This window comes from Branchiostoma lanceolatum, chromosome 12 (genome assembly GCF_035083965.1).
Source record: "Branchiostoma lanceolatum isolate klBraLanc5 chromosome 12, klBraLanc5.hap2, whole genome shotgun sequence".
In the NCBI taxonomy this organism is placed as follows: Eukaryota; Metazoa; Chordata; class Leptocardii; order Amphioxiformes; family Branchiostomatidae; genus Branchiostoma; species Branchiostoma lanceolatum.
Genome location: NC_089733.1, coordinates 9647548 through 9665829, shown reverse-complemented (window position 1 = coordinate 9665829; position 18282 = coordinate 9647548). Strand labels below are relative to the sequence as shown.

The 18282-nt window shown below is 41.0% G+C and overlaps 1 protein-coding gene across 1 annotated transcript; it reads right to left on the bottom strand.

Annotated features, from left to right (window-relative positions):
• Window positions 1-14031: 14031 nt before the first annotated feature.
• On the bottom strand, window positions 14032-16811 carry LOC136445731 (dapdiamide synthesis protein DdaC-like). Its single transcript, XM_066443866.1, has 4 exons — window positions 16246-16811; window positions 15108-15290; window positions 14605-14731; window positions 14032-14219 (listed from the first exon to the last, which is right to left on the bottom strand). Exons 1-4 carry the CDS (start codon window positions 16768-16770, stop codon window positions 14032-14034), a joined length of 1023 nt encoding a protein of 340 aa, XP_066299963.1. The 5' UTR covers window positions 16771-16811.
• Window positions 16812-18282: the final 1471 nt, after the last annotated feature.

The window sequence follows — 18282 nt, the reverse complement described above, 5'->3', positions numbered from 1 at the left end:
CCAACCCATTAATGTCTGCCCATAGGCCCCCTTGTAACTCGTTTTATGATAACACCCAATGAGTTTACATCTTACGGCAGCCCTTGGAGTCTTAAAAGGAATAAAGCGACAACCAGGAAGCTTCAGTCAGTTTCGTTTCACAGAAGGTGATATAATTGATAGTTTACGAGGTAAATGTAGATTTGCGAGGTTAGGGGTAAAGGAACACTTTAACGTCAGTTGCAGCAAACTTGTGGACCCGTATGGCACTGGTGCACGTATTTAGTGTATGTGTGGTATATATATCTATCTATCTAATTGAATAGAACGGTGAGTTTCCGCATTCCGTTTTGCTTGCCTCTTTTGCATGATTGGGACCAAATTTGCATATTTATAACGTTTAATTTCACATTAAGAAACTAGTGTGCGTTAAACAAGATCTATCGCATTATCATGTAACCAGTAGCTATGCTTATTTTGTAAAATTTTCGCATCTTTCTGTTGCGACTAAGTTAAATGCGAGATTAGTATCTAGTTTTCCCTATCGCCGCATTAAAAAACAACTTTGAAATATGATGTTCATACTGTATTTGTATACTACTCGAGGCACGATTCTACCAAGGATAGACATTGATAGCTTGATTTTTCCCAGACTCTCTTGGCTCTGTAGAAACCGTAGTTCGTTCTAAATATAAACGAATGGAGCCATACATTTTGCTTTGCATCTCACGGCCGGAAATAAATGCAGTGTCTGTCAAAGCTGTCACCTCTCTGCTTTTCAAACCCAGGCACTTGACGGCTCTGTTTTTTTGCCACTTTGCTAATGGTGTGGAAATACACCTTACCCACCGTAGCTAACACTGTTCCGGATGGTATGTCTCTCTACGAACTTACGTTGTCTGTACCTAATACAGGAAGTAACAGTCTACGTGTGTACCAACACAATTACAAGCTTAAGCCGTTTGACGTAGCCAGATAAATGGGGCGTTGTGTATGCACTGTAGGTAAAAGTAACAATTGCTTTGAATTAAGGATGCTTTCATTGACAGTTTGCCAGCGGAGGTGTGCAAATAGGCACCGTGTAATCCATTAAGACGTCATCTATAATGAATTCCATGCGATCAAGAGACACGATAACGGAAACAAAAAACGTCGAGTCGAATTTGAATTAACAAGGGAGACATACGGGTGCCAACCTTTCAGATAGGTCCAGACATGTGCTAGGATGTCTAAGTTTTTATGGCAAGCGCTGTCGACATATGTCCATAAATTTGCATTATTCAAACTCAGGAGTACATTCTGTTCTGCTGCCGTGTGCTTCAAAGCTACGGCCATTAACCTGTTGTTGTTAAACTTATTTCGAAAATAGTTCCAAAATTCGAAAGGAGTTCTAAATTTCAATATCGTCACGCGCTTAAAACTTTTGTTCACTCCTTTTTGTCCAATTAAATCATTTTGCAGTATCCACATGTAACAAAATGACCAAGGTGCAGTTACATACGTTACCTACACGCTTGCTGAATTTCAATTCATTCCAAGCTTTATATGTGGAAAATAATTCAATATCGATTTTTATCGGCCATCAAAAATGTATGATAGACTTAAACAAGTGGGTTTTTTTTTGAGAGACCAAGAAAGAGAATGTTGCAACAGCACGAATAATCTAGCTGTCTTTTGTTCTAAGCCTTCTGCTACCGTTTCAGTTCCCTGGCCTTTCTGTGACCAATGCTTTGAATCCACCAAGGTTGTGGCGATTGCATTATGACCTTTGTTGACATTACGAAAACGTATTTGTAGCTTAGTTTGTCGGCCTGTTATTTTGACGGCCAGAATTACTTTTGTCACGAATCTTACTTGCGAACTGGATTCAGGTTTAATTCAAAGCAATGTTCACAAACTTAAGAAACGCAACGGGATATGTTAATAAGATTGCTTGAGCTAGGCAATATTTTTGACAAGCTGTATTGTCGATTTGATCACACACTTTGCCTTTAAGTACTTGCCAAGACGATTTCAAGTCTTTCGTCTGATCCTGAACACAAAAAATACGTCTTATAAACTTAATAAGTAACCTGACCATTGATGGAGACCAATTAGGAAAAACGTTTTTAGGTCTAAGTGCCTACAGGATAATCTTGTTTTAACTATGGGCTAAAACACCCCAAATCGGATCTGTCAAAGCTTGTCTAGATCATAGGTGCCACTGCAATTTTGTATAAATGTGGAAGTACATGCTAAAGTATGGCCTCAATAGAATTACAATACTGTAACAGTAAAACAAAAATGAGCGGTTGTACGTAATCGACAAAAGGGACACGATTTGTAAATGTCGGAGAGGATAATTGAATATTGAAACACGAACTTAGTTGAGGACAAAGTCACTTTAGCTCTATGATCTGCTTGGAATCGTTTTTGTAACGTCATTTCTATCATGATAATATTGTAATCGTGCGCATCTCACTATACGCTCGTTCTCATTTGAATGTACACATTTCCGTTACCGTTTGAAGTAAAACGTTCCTGGCATTAAGATTTGCCACATATAAGGTGCCACACAGTTTGGCACCTTATATGTGGCATATCTTAATGTCAGAGACGTCTTACTTCAAACGGTAAAGGAAGTTACAAAATGTATACATTTGAATGAGAACCAGCGTATAGTGTAATTGGTTCAAAGATATAATTGTATCTTCAAAGACTTGTTCAAAGAAGACACTTCTATACGCCTTAGTCGGTTCGCAAGACGCTTTAACGGTTTTTTCTCCTTTCCTCTGTCGGCATTTTGAAAGTACCACAATCCCTGTGGTCTCACCCTGTAAGCTATATTGATGAGCAAAGAGAGATAATGAATCCCTAAAGCCTGGCGCGAAATAAGATATCGCTCCGCCCCATTCACAGCTTCTCTACCTTCCTTTTGAAAGTGAGATCAAAGCAGACCGCATCGGCAAATTGTAAGCACGCCCTAAACCTAACATTCTCGAAAGAGATATGAAAAACATTAACATTTTAGAATATGAAAAAAAGGTTTTTCCATCTGAGTATCATTGGTTTCTATCAAATCATTCCCCAGGATTTTTCTTTAAATGGGCGTGGTCAAGTAGTTATTGTTGATGTCATCGTGATTTGTATAAACTATCACCTTGCTATCAGACGCTTTCTGACAAAAACTCAAAGTCCATACTTATAAACGAATTAGTCTCTACCAGACTAACTACGCCAGCTATAGGGAGAATATTTGCCAGGAAATTTCGCCACCGGAGGGTTTTATTTGCAAGCGCAGTTGTATCAAGCGGGCGAATTATGAACCTTACTGTGGACTGACTCTACTGGCCAATTATTCCTTTTTGCTGAATTCTACCATCCATACGCCCTTGGAAATGCATGGTGTAGGCTATAGATGACCCCAAAAGTCTTTAGCTACCAGTTTATACAACCTTAAGACAACTTTACGTCCTCCAGCTGAAAATGATGAGTTGTCTTCTCTAATCTCGCAGTACCACAGCTGCCCTACCACATCCACTCGTCCCGTTCTTCCTGGAATCTGTCCTTTCTTCAGACTCGAAAGAGACAATTGGGCGGCAACGCGACAAGATCAAAGAAGCCGTTCTTAGAAATGTCGTGGACAGAATAACATTCGTCATGTAAAGAACAAAGGCTATATGACCTTGGGATAAGGGTTGAGGTATTTCTCACACGTTTCTTCTGTCTGTCTGTCTGTCTGTCTGTCTGTCTGTCTGTCTGTCTGAGAAAGAAATCTTTATGGACACAACAAAAGTACAGTGACTTTCGTAAGATCTACTACACCTATACATACAAACAGTCAAGTGGATACAAATGAATTAGCCTATACATTAATGTATATGAATAGATCTTATGTCTGTCTGGACAGCCCCTCTTCCTTTTCAAGCACTTTCTGGACATTATTTGATTTACCTTACTCTTATGAAAGTCTTGGCAATGAATTCGCCACGGGAAATTAGATTTGTAGAAAAATCAGATTCAGAAAACCTGGTTCCAAAAAGGAGGAATTTTCATTCTAGTGATACTGCAGGGAAAAGTCAAATTACTTCCTTATTCAGAAAAATTGATTTTCGAGGATCGAATTTTTTTCAATGCCGGAGAAACAACTAGATTTACCGTGAAGTATTTTCAATTTTAAAGACGAATTTGAAAGACATGCAGGTAATAAGACAAGCCAAAAATAGTTACTCAAGCAACTGGATAAAACTTAGCTTTTATTCTAAATTTTATCCAGTTGCTTGAGTAGCTATTTTCGGCTTATTTTCGATTTTCATTAAGGTATTCATTTCCTTTTTGATTACCAAGAAAATTCATTAAAACATGTTTTTTTTCTCCCCCTGTCAGTAAATTCTACGTTCACGTTCCTGGATACTCCTAATTTAAGAAATCGGTATTTTCCTATATTTATTGCATCAGTTATACACGTCAGTTTAAATATTTGCATATTTGCATTCACGTCACGGATACGTTGGATCAGGCTCCATTCGTCACTGGGAAATCGTCGTTATAACAACCGACAATTTTGTTGGAAGAAGAAGGAATGTATTTCATTATCTTTTTTGCAGTACTAAATGAAAAATCAGATTTGAATAACGCCATTAATCTTGAATTCAATTTTTTCCCTCTTGCAGAATTGATGAAATTGCAGATATTCATTTTCACTAAGTTGTCCACTTCTCTGCTGATAACAGCCATAATAAACAATCCATCTTTTTCTTTTCACCTTTTTTTTTCAAATCAGAAGAACGTATATTCAAACAGAATATAGATAACACCGGCAACTACATTGTATAGGTGCCGTCAAATTACTTTTCCCTCATAGAAATAACGTGATATCTCTTGGATTTTTAATTTTCTTGGTGTAGTTCGTAAAGGAAGTATTTGGATCATTCTCAAAGCTGAGTTGAATTGTCTGGTTAAGCCCATTCACATCTTTTGAATGTGAAAAATGTACGGTATGATTGGATAATTTGTCACACGTTTGTATGAGAGACTCATTCACAATTTTGAATACATTTTACTTCTTTTGGATGTGAAAAATGCATGGTAAAATTGAATAACACCCTACGCCTTTGTATGAGACGCTCATTTACAAAGATTTTGTGACTACTTGTAACTGCCTTTAAATGTAAAAAATGAACGGAATGATTGGCTAATTTTCCACACGTTTGTATGGGAGATGGACGCGTAGGGTACGGTATTTGCACACACGTCATAGACACGTCATAGAGACCTCGTCGTTATGACGAAACACCCAGAATGTACGATTCTCATTAACGGCCACTGTTTAAAAATGTCTCCGTGAAAAGTGACAGTGATTTGATAAAACTGCCCGTCAGGTACAATGTATCTCAGGCGTTGGAATTTTAGCTCATGAATGGACACAATCTGCTTTGCTTTGCCCAATCTACGGCAGAAATTGAGAATGAATGAAGGAAAATTGGGGACCTTCATCTTTGATTGCCCTTTTATGAGCATGTATCTCCATCCACGTGAGCTCTTACGCACGCTACAGTCATCAGAAACCCTCCTGTGAAGTTAATGTGTTTTATCAAGGACACTTTGTGGACCTTTATTACTCAGATTATGTTTCAATGGGACGTAAGTCCATAAAATTCCATTTACTGACAGCTTAGAAAGGTACTCAATTCAAGTTAGCGATCAAGTAGACTCTTTAGACCCTTAGAGTTAGAGTTCTTCACGTTGATGTTAAAGCCTATCCTATATAGCTCACGCATAAAGCGTCTTATAACGTCAAATGCGTCAGAAACTTCGGCGTTTCATGTCACCTGTTGCAATTGGCCCATGGGAATAAGAAAGGGCTGAATCAATTAGTTGAGTTCACTCGAAATTACTCTTATTACAAAAACAACTTAGTGGCTACACAATTAAACGAACTGTACGTCTATGTAGGAAATAACTTCGCCCGATATCCATTTTCAGCTTGCATTCATTTGGTTAAAACAGACACGGCATGTTGTGTGTTGAGAATGGTGTAAAAACTGAGAGTCAAAACGTAGATATTTAAGTATAATCTGGGATGAATATCTCCCTCCCTCCCTCCCCCCTCTCTCTCTCTCTCTCTCTCTCTGTCTCTGTCTCTGTCTCTGTCTCTGTCTGTCTCTCTCTGTCTGTCTCTCTCTCTCTCTCTCTCTCTCTCTCTCTCTCCCTCACCCTCTTTCTAACTCTCCTTTCCCCCACCACCCTCTCTCGCGCGCGCTCGTCCTTTGTTTACTTTACGCGTATGGTTTTCCATGACCCTTATGCTCGGTCATCTGGAAAGACAGCTTGATTGAGGTAAATGAGATAATCATAATAACCACCTTTATACAAACATGTTCAGTGTTCACAGCACGTTTCACTGGCTTAAATCAATGGCCACTCATATATGGTCAACTGAGGCCCATCCATTGACTACCAAGAGTTTCTAATCAATGATTTTAGACAGCAGAATTATGGACTTCAGTTCAAAAATACAATGACAGTATGTTTGAATTGACCCAGATCTTCTCTAAAGCCACGGTCATAAAAGCTGTTGAGAAAAGCCAGTACACGGCTCGTTGTTGAGTACTAGTGACAACTGCGGAAGGTACTGGTTGATTTAAGCCTTCGCAAACGAAGCCTATCTCTAACCTTATCGATATCTCCGGATGGTATTTAATAGGCTCAAGATGGGATTGTGTCTCAAAATACGGGACAGTACAGCTTAACGTCTGTATTTAAGGACTGCAGGCCCTACGAGTTGTGTCTATATCAGGACCACAGTATCGACGACTTCACCGGGATTCGAACTCGAGACGTTGCGACTGAGAAGGGAGGTTTCTAAGAAGACCGCCTCTTACTTTCACACAGACAAGAACCTTGGTTCTAATTTGTTGTCTTGTCTGTTTGCGAGGTCGTCTGCGGGTAAACTGACATCTTTTGTTTTATACAAAACCAGTTTGTCCGCTCGTGTAACCCCAAACCTCTTTGTGTAATATGGTTGCAATGTATGCTATATAGTGTTACATGTATACCAAAAGTATGACCATACATCAATCTACCACCAGTGGTTGAGACGTACAATACGTTTATAACTAAAACTTTACTTTGTTTAAAACCGTACTCCCATTTCTGAGATACAATCCATACGTCCGATAACTATGTCAGAAATCTACCCATCTGATAACTAACATGGTTCAAATTGTGGACCGTTGACAGAAGGGTTGTATCAAATATACCCTGTTTTCGTCCCCAAAGTACAAAATGATGGTGTCGATATTCTAAACTGCGCTACGGCAAAGCTGCATTCCTTAAACACGCAACAGAATTACGTGTACGTTTCTCTACGTTGTAAACAGAACTAGAATCTTAATTATATACGTGGTTTTACACGAGTGTGAATATTGCACTTACCACTGCTGGACGTGTAGCGTGCGTAGTTGGTTTCTCGGCCGACTGTTCGCACCAAGAGGCGATGTCTGTTTCACTCAGCGCGGCTGGGTTATTTATATAATCACGACTGTAGAAGGCACATCTACACGCCTCGAGCGATCCTGCGTCTTACGTAGTCAAAGGATCATTCCAAAACTTCTCAAGGGGGTGGTGTGATTTTTTAAACTTTTTATGTAAACAATGCGCAATGATTTCTGAATCTAACACGAATGCTACTGCTATCGTTTTGAGCTTTCGTCTTTCAAAAGTGTCTAAGATAACACTATATCCTGCTATTTGGCAATTGTATAGGTAGGTAGCTCTCTATCTCCGTGATTAAAACACGTGTTATATAGCGTCTGGCAGGTTGGACAGCTAGTCAGGGATGTACATTATATATAATTACGTTCCACACAAAACAATAGAATTAAATGCGACCATTGTATGTTCATGCCTACTAATTGATAAAAATGGAGTAAACACCTCTATACTGCTACAGTACTGCAGCACATATCGTGTTAACTTTCGTGTACAGATGCTTCCATCGTTTTGTAGTTTTCAATTTGCCGTTTTCTATGCCAAAGACTTGCGTTGTGACGTTATAATTTTTGGGCGGCTACCTACAGTTTTCTTTTCTGTCGGTATTTCAATAGTCATGATTTGAAAGGGAATTCAAAGTATTCCCTACACATCAAGTAACTCATTGGCTTGTCAGTAGAAGAAGATATGTGAATATTGGAGACTTTCCTCTTTATAATAAGTTTGCATAGACTCTACCAGTCTCCACGGGTCGCTGGGAAAATAGTAGAAATTGGCCAAATAGAGTCAAATGTTTGAAGGGAGTCGGCTACGGAGATAAGGTCAGATATGGCAACCCTTGACCTTATCGCCGTAGCCGACTCCTTTCAAACATTTGATTCTATTTGGCCAATTTCTACTATTTTCCCAGCGACCCGTGGAGACTGGTAGAGTCTATAGTTTGCATAGGGGAACTGGTAGATATCATGTATTTCAGTAAGTCCATATCAACGGATAATAAAAAGGCCTTGCCGAGGAACGATGTCACTGGTGTATGTCAGAAGTGTCTGTTGAATAAAGGAAGGCGTGCACGGCCTCCAGTACAAAGAAGGCCGGTATGTGCAAAAGTGTTCATTAAAGACAGTTAATAAAGAATTAGTAGGTAAACACTAGTAATTAGAGACTTATTCTTGGACTGGTATGAACGCAGCCTGTGTGTAACACGCGAACTATAAACATACATTCCTTTTCAGGGCAACACTTGTGATTTTTATGTGAATTTGGCAGAAACATTTAAATACATGTGATGTGAAGTGGCTTCAGTTAGAAATATTTGAAAGTGAGATTTTGTAAACAAAATGTGAATGTTGAAATGGGGCTGCTTAACAGCCACTATGGACACTAAATACGTACCACCCTAGCCTCCACCAGGCCCTCCAACGGGCGTATAGATCGTAGAATTCGTGTGAAAAAGGAATAATTGGCCGGTACGCGGTAGAGTCAGTCCACGGTGAAGATCACATTTCGCCCGCGTAACGGAGCCTGCAAATGAAACCCCGGCAGATATTCTCCCTGTAGCCGGCGTAGTTAGTCTGGTCTGGTAGAGACTAGTACCGTACCACCCTATGCCGCTGGACTATTTGTCAACATTATATTATATATGCCCTTGCCCTATTTTCTCACTGTCAGTAAATTGTTATCCACAACGCCCCATTTTCTGTCAATCAAAATTCATGTCGCTCCACTAACCCCTAATTACTAACGTTTAAAACCCGGAGCGACATGACTTTTGATTGACAGAAAATGGGGCTTTGTGGTTAACAATTTAAAATTTAAAAAAAAAAACATGTAATGTGATTATAGTGAAAAATAATGTAATTACAGTGATAAAGTTATTATGGAATATCTAGGAAATGTCAATCGTGGAATCACAATAATCACATTATCATTTTTCATGTTTTTTAGTTATTCCAACAAATTGACATAAGGGTCACAGTTTGACCGGTACTCACAGTATAGGTCACCGGATAAGATTAATCATTTTTGTGCATTACATTACACATTTCTACTTCCTTTTATTCATATTATGGCTTGCTGTTCCCAGAGGGCAGCAACCTTGGTTATAAAATCGCCCTCAAGTCTGTCAGAATTATTTTTACATTTCTCTATTGGCAGCTCTTTCCAGTAGTATTCTCAAGAACTATTTGAACATAGGCTGTTTTACACATTAGCTAACACATTTAAAATTTATTTCATTTATCTTAACTTATATTTCTAACATCACAAGGAGACGGGAAGAAGCCGAACCTATGAATTAGAGTAGTTGTAGAGCCATTGTTTTAGATAAGTATTAGAAATCCTGTCAGTGTCATTATATGAATGTTACCATGTATTTTGTATCTATATGCCTGCACTTAGCCCGTGGTAGGGAATGATGTACAATATAGGGTTAATGACCCGCTTTCCTTCGGTCTATACGGTGTGATAAGGCATGGTCGTTCCTATAACCACCGAATAAAGTGCCGAGGTCTATTATCATATAGCCATTGTCTATATAGTAGTTAGTAGTACATTTTGTTGTATTTGAGTTGTGTAGTATTTGTCTTAACATGAAATATAAAAACAAAACCCCCTGTCATTTAATGGTAACGTTCGAACCGGGTCCGTACGAAGTTTACAGAACCGCGGGTTCATACGAAGTTAGCAGACCCGCTTTTCGGGTCTGTATGAAGATTACAGACCCGCAAATGGAGCCTTCTGATTGGTCAACGATATCTACCTATATGATAATAAGGTTATTACTATTATTTATGGCAAGGCCTATGTTTTAAAGAAATCGCCCTCGTGATAAGTCTGTCGGACTTTTAAAAGCAAAAGAGAAACCATCAAAACTTTGTGTGATGTTAATTATTTTTTTTGCATCTGATGAGAATCTTTTATTGAATAAACCACATTTTCAACCTCTTCCAGCGTAGTTTTTTGCAAATAAATCAACCAACTGATAGTTTGGGTAAAGCCCTCTGCAACTATTACTTTTAGTAGCGACTTTGAGGGACCTCCTAGTCGTTATTATAGAAATAACTGCCCATGGTAAGAACCTACGTACATTTGCTACTAAGCAAAGCGAGACCATCATATTTTCTTTCAACACACAGGAATGCATAGATATGGTGCAGTTCAAACCGCTACAGGCAGGTGGCACTTATACATGTGTTTGTAGACCTTATAATCAGTCTGCATCAAAAATACCAACCTTATTAGATCACTACAATTAGCTGTATACTAATTTTGTAATACAAAATCAGAGGTCTCAATAAAGTGAAAATATGAAATTAACATATAATCTTGCACAATTCAATCAAATAAAAGCAGCGAGGTTTTTGAATATTGATGCCTTACAGACGTCGACGTTTTGGTGTTTTGACGCTATTCCATAACAAGTTAGTAATATACATAAACAGTAAACCTGTCGAGGTTGTACCATCAAACTAAAATGAATCAGAATAATCTATAAAACCAAACTGTAGTTGATATCTAAAAAAAGCACAGAAATGTTTATGTATATATTGTAATACCTAATATAATATCTGATCGATTAACCCACGTTTAACATATTTCAGTGGAGCCTCCTTTCTCCTAGCCTGGAAACCAGACTCTTAAATATATATTCCTACACGATAGATATTTAGACATTGGGGGTTTGGCATCCAGGCTACCTTTCTCCCTATCATCAGTGCAGCAGGACTACTTTAAGCAGGAATCTCACTGGGCGTCGCATAATTGCGCTAAATTTCGAAAGACATTTAGCTTCAATTTGTGTCCCGGAACTGCGAAATATTTGAAAATTTCTAGCAATTCACAAAATGGTGCAATCACTACAAATTTGTTTCCATATGATAAATTTCAATCATTGTATGATGGCTGCTTCTTCGGTTCCGAAGATTACTGGGAAGGTTGAGCTCCTCTGCAGGCTCTCCTGTGGCTGTGTAGTCCAATTCTCGACCTGCACGCTCTGCTGCAGGCTGGGCATGTACCAATCATTGTATACATTGGCTTTTAAGTTAGTGGCAACGCTGCGATTTCCAATAAAGTTATCTTGTATCTGATTTAGAGCCGAAACTGAGAATGTGACATTCCGGGCACGGCCATTTTGTTTGTAGGAGTCACATATTTTACCAGTGCGTCGCAAGGAAAATTTGGTGAAACTTCTCAAAATTGCCACAGTAATTTGGTGCACGTAATTATGCACCGTGCAGTGAGATACCCGCTTATATCATCATGCAAAATATGATAGTAATGACGTATGGTATTACGTACAATGGTAAACTTTTTTCCAACACTTATGTATACACGGATCAAATTTTTAAACGACTACTGTCGCCTTCTTTAGGATCGATAATGACCAATCACTTCCGAATGTAAACTCGCGAGAGTTACAGACACGTAAACTCGCGAGAGTTGCAGACACGTGACCTTATTGACCTTATGACGTATGATGTTAGTCGTCCTGCATGGTCATGGCGAAGGCCAGTTTCCTGGGTCCAGTGAAGCTGAGTCTGGCGTGTTGGCAGTACATGTTGTTCAGCACTAGTAGGTCTCCTTTCTGCATTTGGAAACCTACAGCCACCTGCAAGTTAAAAACATAGCTTAGTTTGGTATGGACGTTCGTCGTCTGTGTTTGTTGTTTATCATTGTGAACATCTACATTGTAATTGATGTTTCAGCACAACAAATCAATCAAACTTTGGAAGATTCGTATCCAACATTCAAAAGTGCCTGGGCTGACTCACTCGTTAGACAGTTAAGGGTATAGCATACTTCATGACGAGTATATATATAAGGGATATGACTAGTACAATACGTGTGATATACATTCGCCCGGCCCGTGTGCGCTTTATGACCCTAATATCATGAGGACATATAACTAGTACAATGCCTACCACACTACGTCCCGTATGTGCTGTAGTGGCATGCATGTGAGTATATGATTAGTACAGTACCTGCCATGTGTGCTGTAAAATCTGATATGTGAGAATATGACTAGTACATTACCTGCCATGTCTGCTGCAGAACCTGATATGTGAGAATATGACTAGTATATTACCTGCCATGTGTGCTGCAGAACCTGATATGTGAGAATATGACTAGTATATTACCTGCCATGTCTGCTGCAGAACCTGATATGTGAGAATATGACTAGTACATTACCTGCCATGTGTGCTGCAGAACCTGATATGTGAGAATATGACTAGTACATTACCTGCAATGTCTGCTGCAGAACCTGATATGTGAGAATATTACTAGTACATTACCTGCCATGTGTGCTGTAGAACCTGATATGTGAGAATATGACTAGTACATTACCTGCCATGTGTGCTGCAGAACCTGATATGTGAGGATATGACTAGTACATTACCTGCCATGTGTGCTGCAGAACCTGATATGTGAGAATATGACTAGTACATTACCTGCCATGTGTGGTGCAGAACCTGATATGTGAGAATATGACTAGTATATTACCTGCCATGTCTGCTGCAGAACCTGATATGTGAGAATATGACTAGTATATTACCTGCCATGTGTGCTGCAGAACCTGATATGTGAGAATATGACTAGTACATTACCTGCCATGTGTGCTGCAGAACCCGATATGTGAGAATATGACTAGTATATTACCTGCCATGTCTGCTGCAGAACCTGATATGTGAGGATATGACTAGTATATTACCTGCCATGTGTGCTGCAGAACCTGATATGTGAGGATATGACTAGTACATTACCTGCCATGTGTGCTGCAGAACCTGATATGTGAGGATATGACTAGTACATTACCTGCCATGTGTGCTGCAGAACCTGATATGTGAGAATATGACTAGTACATTACCTGCCATGTGTGCTGCAGAACCTGATATGTGAGAATATGACTAGTACATTACCTGCCATGTGTGCTGTAGTACCTGATATGTGAGGATATGACTAGTACATTGCCTGCCATGTGTGCTGCAGAACCTGATATGTGAGAATATGACTAGTACATTACCTGCCATGTGTGCTGCAGAACCTGATATGTGAGAATATGACTAGTATATTACCTGCCATGTCTGCTGCAGAACCTGATATGTGAGGATATGACTAGTATATTACCTGCCATGTGTGCTGCAGAACCTGATATGTGAGGATATGACTAGTACATTACCTGCCATGTGTGCTGCAGAACCTGATATGTGAGGATATGACTAGTACATTACCTGCCATGTGTGCTGCAGAACCTGATATGTGAGAATATGACTAGTACATTACCTGCCATGTGTGCTGCAGAACCTGATATGTGAGAATATGACTAGTACATTACCTGCCATGTGTGCTGTAGTACCTGATATGTGAGGATATGACTAGTACATTGCCTGCCATGTGTGCTGTAGAACCTGATATGTGAGGATATGACTAGTACATTACCTGTCATGTGTGCTGTAGAACCTGATATGTGAGGATATGACTAGTACATTACCTGCCATGTGTGCTGTAGAACCTGATATACGAGGATATGACTAGTACATTACCTGCCATGTGTGCTGTAGAACCTGATATGTGAGAATATGACTAGTACATTACCTGCCATATGACGTCCCGTATGTGCTGTAGGACCTCGGGCTCGATGTCCGAGCCGTCTCCATAGTAGGTGTTGTACGGGTAGAGGTGGTCCGGGAGGTCCTTGTCACACCAGTAGGGGTGGAGTTTCAGGTACGACACGTTGTTGAAATGGGCAGAGTTGAACCACAGTTCGGTCCCTGATCATTCAAAAAAGACGTAAAGAAGTCAGTTACCTGACATACAATCTAGAAATTGTGAATTTGTATCATGATAATAATAATTGATATCAGAGAAGCATGGCTGGCACCAATGACCGATATCCAAAGAACTTAACGATATCGATATTTCATCTCAACGAACGATTGCGTTACATATGCACGGAACGTCGTGGAAGTACAATTACAACAGATATGGCGGAATTGTCGTGATACTGCCGGAAGAGCAGTTAGCACATCAGTTTATGATTTAGTACTTATTACTATGCAAAAAGATCTAGAATATCTTTCACAAGCTCACGGTTGTGAGATATGGTATTACAATATTATATGCAGTACCGAAATCATGACTATATGTTGCACCAACCTCTGTACATGCGTAGTGCAGGTAGGGTAATCCATCGCAAGAGGGCGCCGTTCTCCTCCCATCTAAAGTTGATGTTGTTCGTTGTCAAGTGTTCTTCCACCTCTTTTGGGTCGTCCGTTTGGAACATCTGTGAACGAACGAGCTGGATATTTATCATTTGTCTTCTTAACTTTGCTATTCCAACAAGAGAGAGGGGGAGAGAGGGAGAGAGGGGGAGAGAGAGAGAGAGAGGGAGAGAGGGGGGGAGAGAGAGAGAGAGAGAGAGAGAGAGAGAGAGAGAGAGAGAGAGAGAGAGAGAGAGAGAGAGAGGAGGGATGGGGAGAGATAGAGACAGAGCTATAGAGAGGCTGGAGAGAAATGGGAAGTGCATCTCAAGTAAAAATGAAAAACAAAGTACTTGAAATATGACTTCAATTCATAAAATTCAAATTTCAACTGAAATGCTGTACACTTTCTGTGTGTTAGCATGAAGTATTGACACAGTGTAAGATGTTGGTACGTACATATTGCCATGAGTTGTATCCCCCGGGAGTCCGTGTTGGTACGTAGTGCGTGTACATGATGCCGAGCCGGCGGAACTTCTCCACCACCTCGCCGTCCAGCCGGGGCAGGATGTCCCGTACGTCCGTGATGACCGATTCTCCTCCGGCCCCCGGCCTCGGCGGCTCCAGGCACAGGAACATCACCTGTTAAAACAATAAGGGCGTTCATGATTCCAAGTACACATGTGCAGTGTCAAAGGCCCCTGAGACGTAAACAAAACCTGGGTGTTGTTCTGAAAATCTGGTCAATAAGCTAGTTCGGAGTTGCTACTACGCATGTGCAGTGTCAAAGGTGAAGGCCCCCCGGCTTGAAAACAGTGCTCGTCCCGACATTGTCTTGATTTGCATAACAACGCCCCGCCGGGTTTTGTTCACGTCCGGGTGGCCTTCACCTTTGACACTGCACATGCGTAGTAACAACTCCGAACTAGCTTATAAGGTCTTTCATGATTCCAAGTACGCATGTGCAGTGTCAAAAGTAAAGGCCCCTGAGACGTAAACAAAACTCGACTGGGTGTTGTTCTGAAAATATAGACAATGTCGGGACGACAACTGTTTACAAGCCAGGGGCCGAAAATCATTATGGTCACTGTGCACCCTACGTCATATGACATCATGATCTGATATAAATCTATGAAATTTGTTGAACGACATGTCAAATGTTTCATCAGTCGGCGGAAACTGCCTTCCAGTGAAAAAATTTGATTGTATATTACAAGCAGCAACACCCCCCTCCCTTCGAAATGGCGTTAGACAATACTTATTCATGCAGTAAATCGTTGACATTGATAGAGTTAGGGTGAAACCTAGTCTCAGGCTTCTTTATGTCCAATTGTAATAAGTAGTTGGTTGATCTAATTTCAGTTACCCGACACGACCATCTTGGATAATCCTAAATATTCGTCCTGTCACGTTAGTACTTGCCACGGTGGTCCCTTACAACGGCGAAAAGCCACGACCCCCTCAGGTCATATCCAAGAATCCTGACAAATTACCCATGACACTTACATAAAATTCAGATCAGAAGGTAGAAAATGTATGGCATGTGGTAAATATACAACCTTCTGAACATAATGACCGATAACGTAGTAAATCGTACCTTTTCGGGAAAGTAGTTGGTGTATGCCAGCTCATTATGTGCTTCGATGCACCATTCGGGCGGCTGGTCGCTCGCGGAGTAGACAAAGTCGTTGGTCTGATGCCTGATCGCGTTTCCGACGTAAAGCGATACCTTTAGCCCGAGGTTCTGCACGACTCGCGAGAACTCCTCGCTCGTGGAAATCGGCAAACCTCGGAAAAGTACGCCCCCTTCGTCGCGCTTTCGGAGCAACTCGTTGATGACTTTGCTCATGGAGGAGGCACACTCTTCGGGAGTGGCGTTGACGTCTCCCGCGGACTCGTACACGAAGGGAAAGCCTTCTCTCGGCGGTGCCAAGAGCTCCGGAAACTTGGGGCTGTCAGACCCCACCAGCAAGGGTCTGCCTCTGATCGGGACCGCATGAGCGCTCCATGGAACTTTCGTCTCGGCAAGATTTAGTACATTCCCAAGTTGTTGAGACGTATAAATCTGTCGAAAACGCAGTAGTTTTGGCAAGTGCGTGCATCTCGTGGCGAAGGACTGCATCGTACGACTTGTGGGTACGAAAAATTAAGGCAAATGGGTCAAGAGAGGTACGGAAAGCAGACAAACCGGTTCAACTTTGTCTACTATACCCCTGATAGGGGTGTTTCCGTAAATCCGGAATCGACTCAGAGTCTACTCCCTGTGTCAGTTATGCAGTGTTCAGGTCATATGAAAATCAGCGAAGGTAATTGGCGTAAATTTGCTTCTATTTATGCCGTAATTTTTCGGTATCTGTTTTATATTTTTTTGCACTCGGTCGTGCAAGTTGGTCATGATTCAAAGTCAGATAATACTGCGACCGTCACACTACCGGCGCAGCTGGGCGTTCTAAGGCTGGGATTACACCCGCGTGGCTCCGTTTGCGGACGAAAAAAGTTTGCGGAGAGTCTTGGCTTCCGACTTGCTTCAGTGTAAAGCGATGTGACACGATTACACACAATTATGCAGTGTCAGAAATTCCCCAACATCTGTCGCCTGGTCAGTACAAGGTTAGGATCCCTTACACATTCGCTCTTGGCTATTGGAACGTAGCCATAAGGGAAAGATGAGTAGTACTTGTTATTCTATCCGCGACAGCCATGTGCATTACGGAGGGTCTGCATGGTGGGGGGGGGGGGGTCCTGGCAACGCTTAACGGTAAATTCAGGCTGGCCGATAACGCTTAACGGTAAATTCAGGCCGGCCAATAATGCTTAACGGTAAATTCAGCAGATTTAGAACATGAGATACTCCTGAAGACGACTTACCTCTAGTTACCCTGATCTTGTGACAAGAGACCTTTTACGCCATTCATTCTCGCACGCCTGCTCCGAATCCTTTAAATTCGGCGGCGACAGGAAATTTCGTAATGCCAATGGTGGGACGAAATGTTCGTGATCACGATGACGAGCGCCGAAGGCGCGACAATAATAGACGGACCCCGGGGGCATGCTTCCCCGGACAATTTAGAAATCTTGACCCTTTGAAATGATATTTCCTGCATTCTGACGGTGAATTTTGCTGAAGAGTAAGCTAAGTTTTATGACATCTCTACTTGCAAAAAAATAAAATACAGAAGAGTTTCACGCCTTCCAGACCTCGCTGGAGCTGCGACATACTCCCAGGGAAAATTTTTGACACCCTGAAACGCTTGCGTTTCGACAAGCAAATATTACTGGCAATGGAAGTTGAGTTTAACGCTTAATGATATCTCTGTTAGTGAAAAAATACAGAAGAGTTTAAGCATGAGTTTTCGGGGGCGACGCCCTCCTAGCCTGACAACATTTTTCGACCGAGGCCTGACATGCACCCGGGGAAAATTTTGCACCCTGAAACGCTTAATTTCCTGAATTTTGAGGGGAAAACTTTGCTGGTATAGTGAAAAATAGACAGAAGTGTTTCAGCTTGAATTGTTTAAGGGGGGGGGGCCTTCCCGACATATTTTCGCCGGAGCCGCGTGCTCCGCGGAGAAAATTTTGAAATCTTGACTCACTGAAACGCTATTACCTACGTAACGAGGAATTACTCATTAAA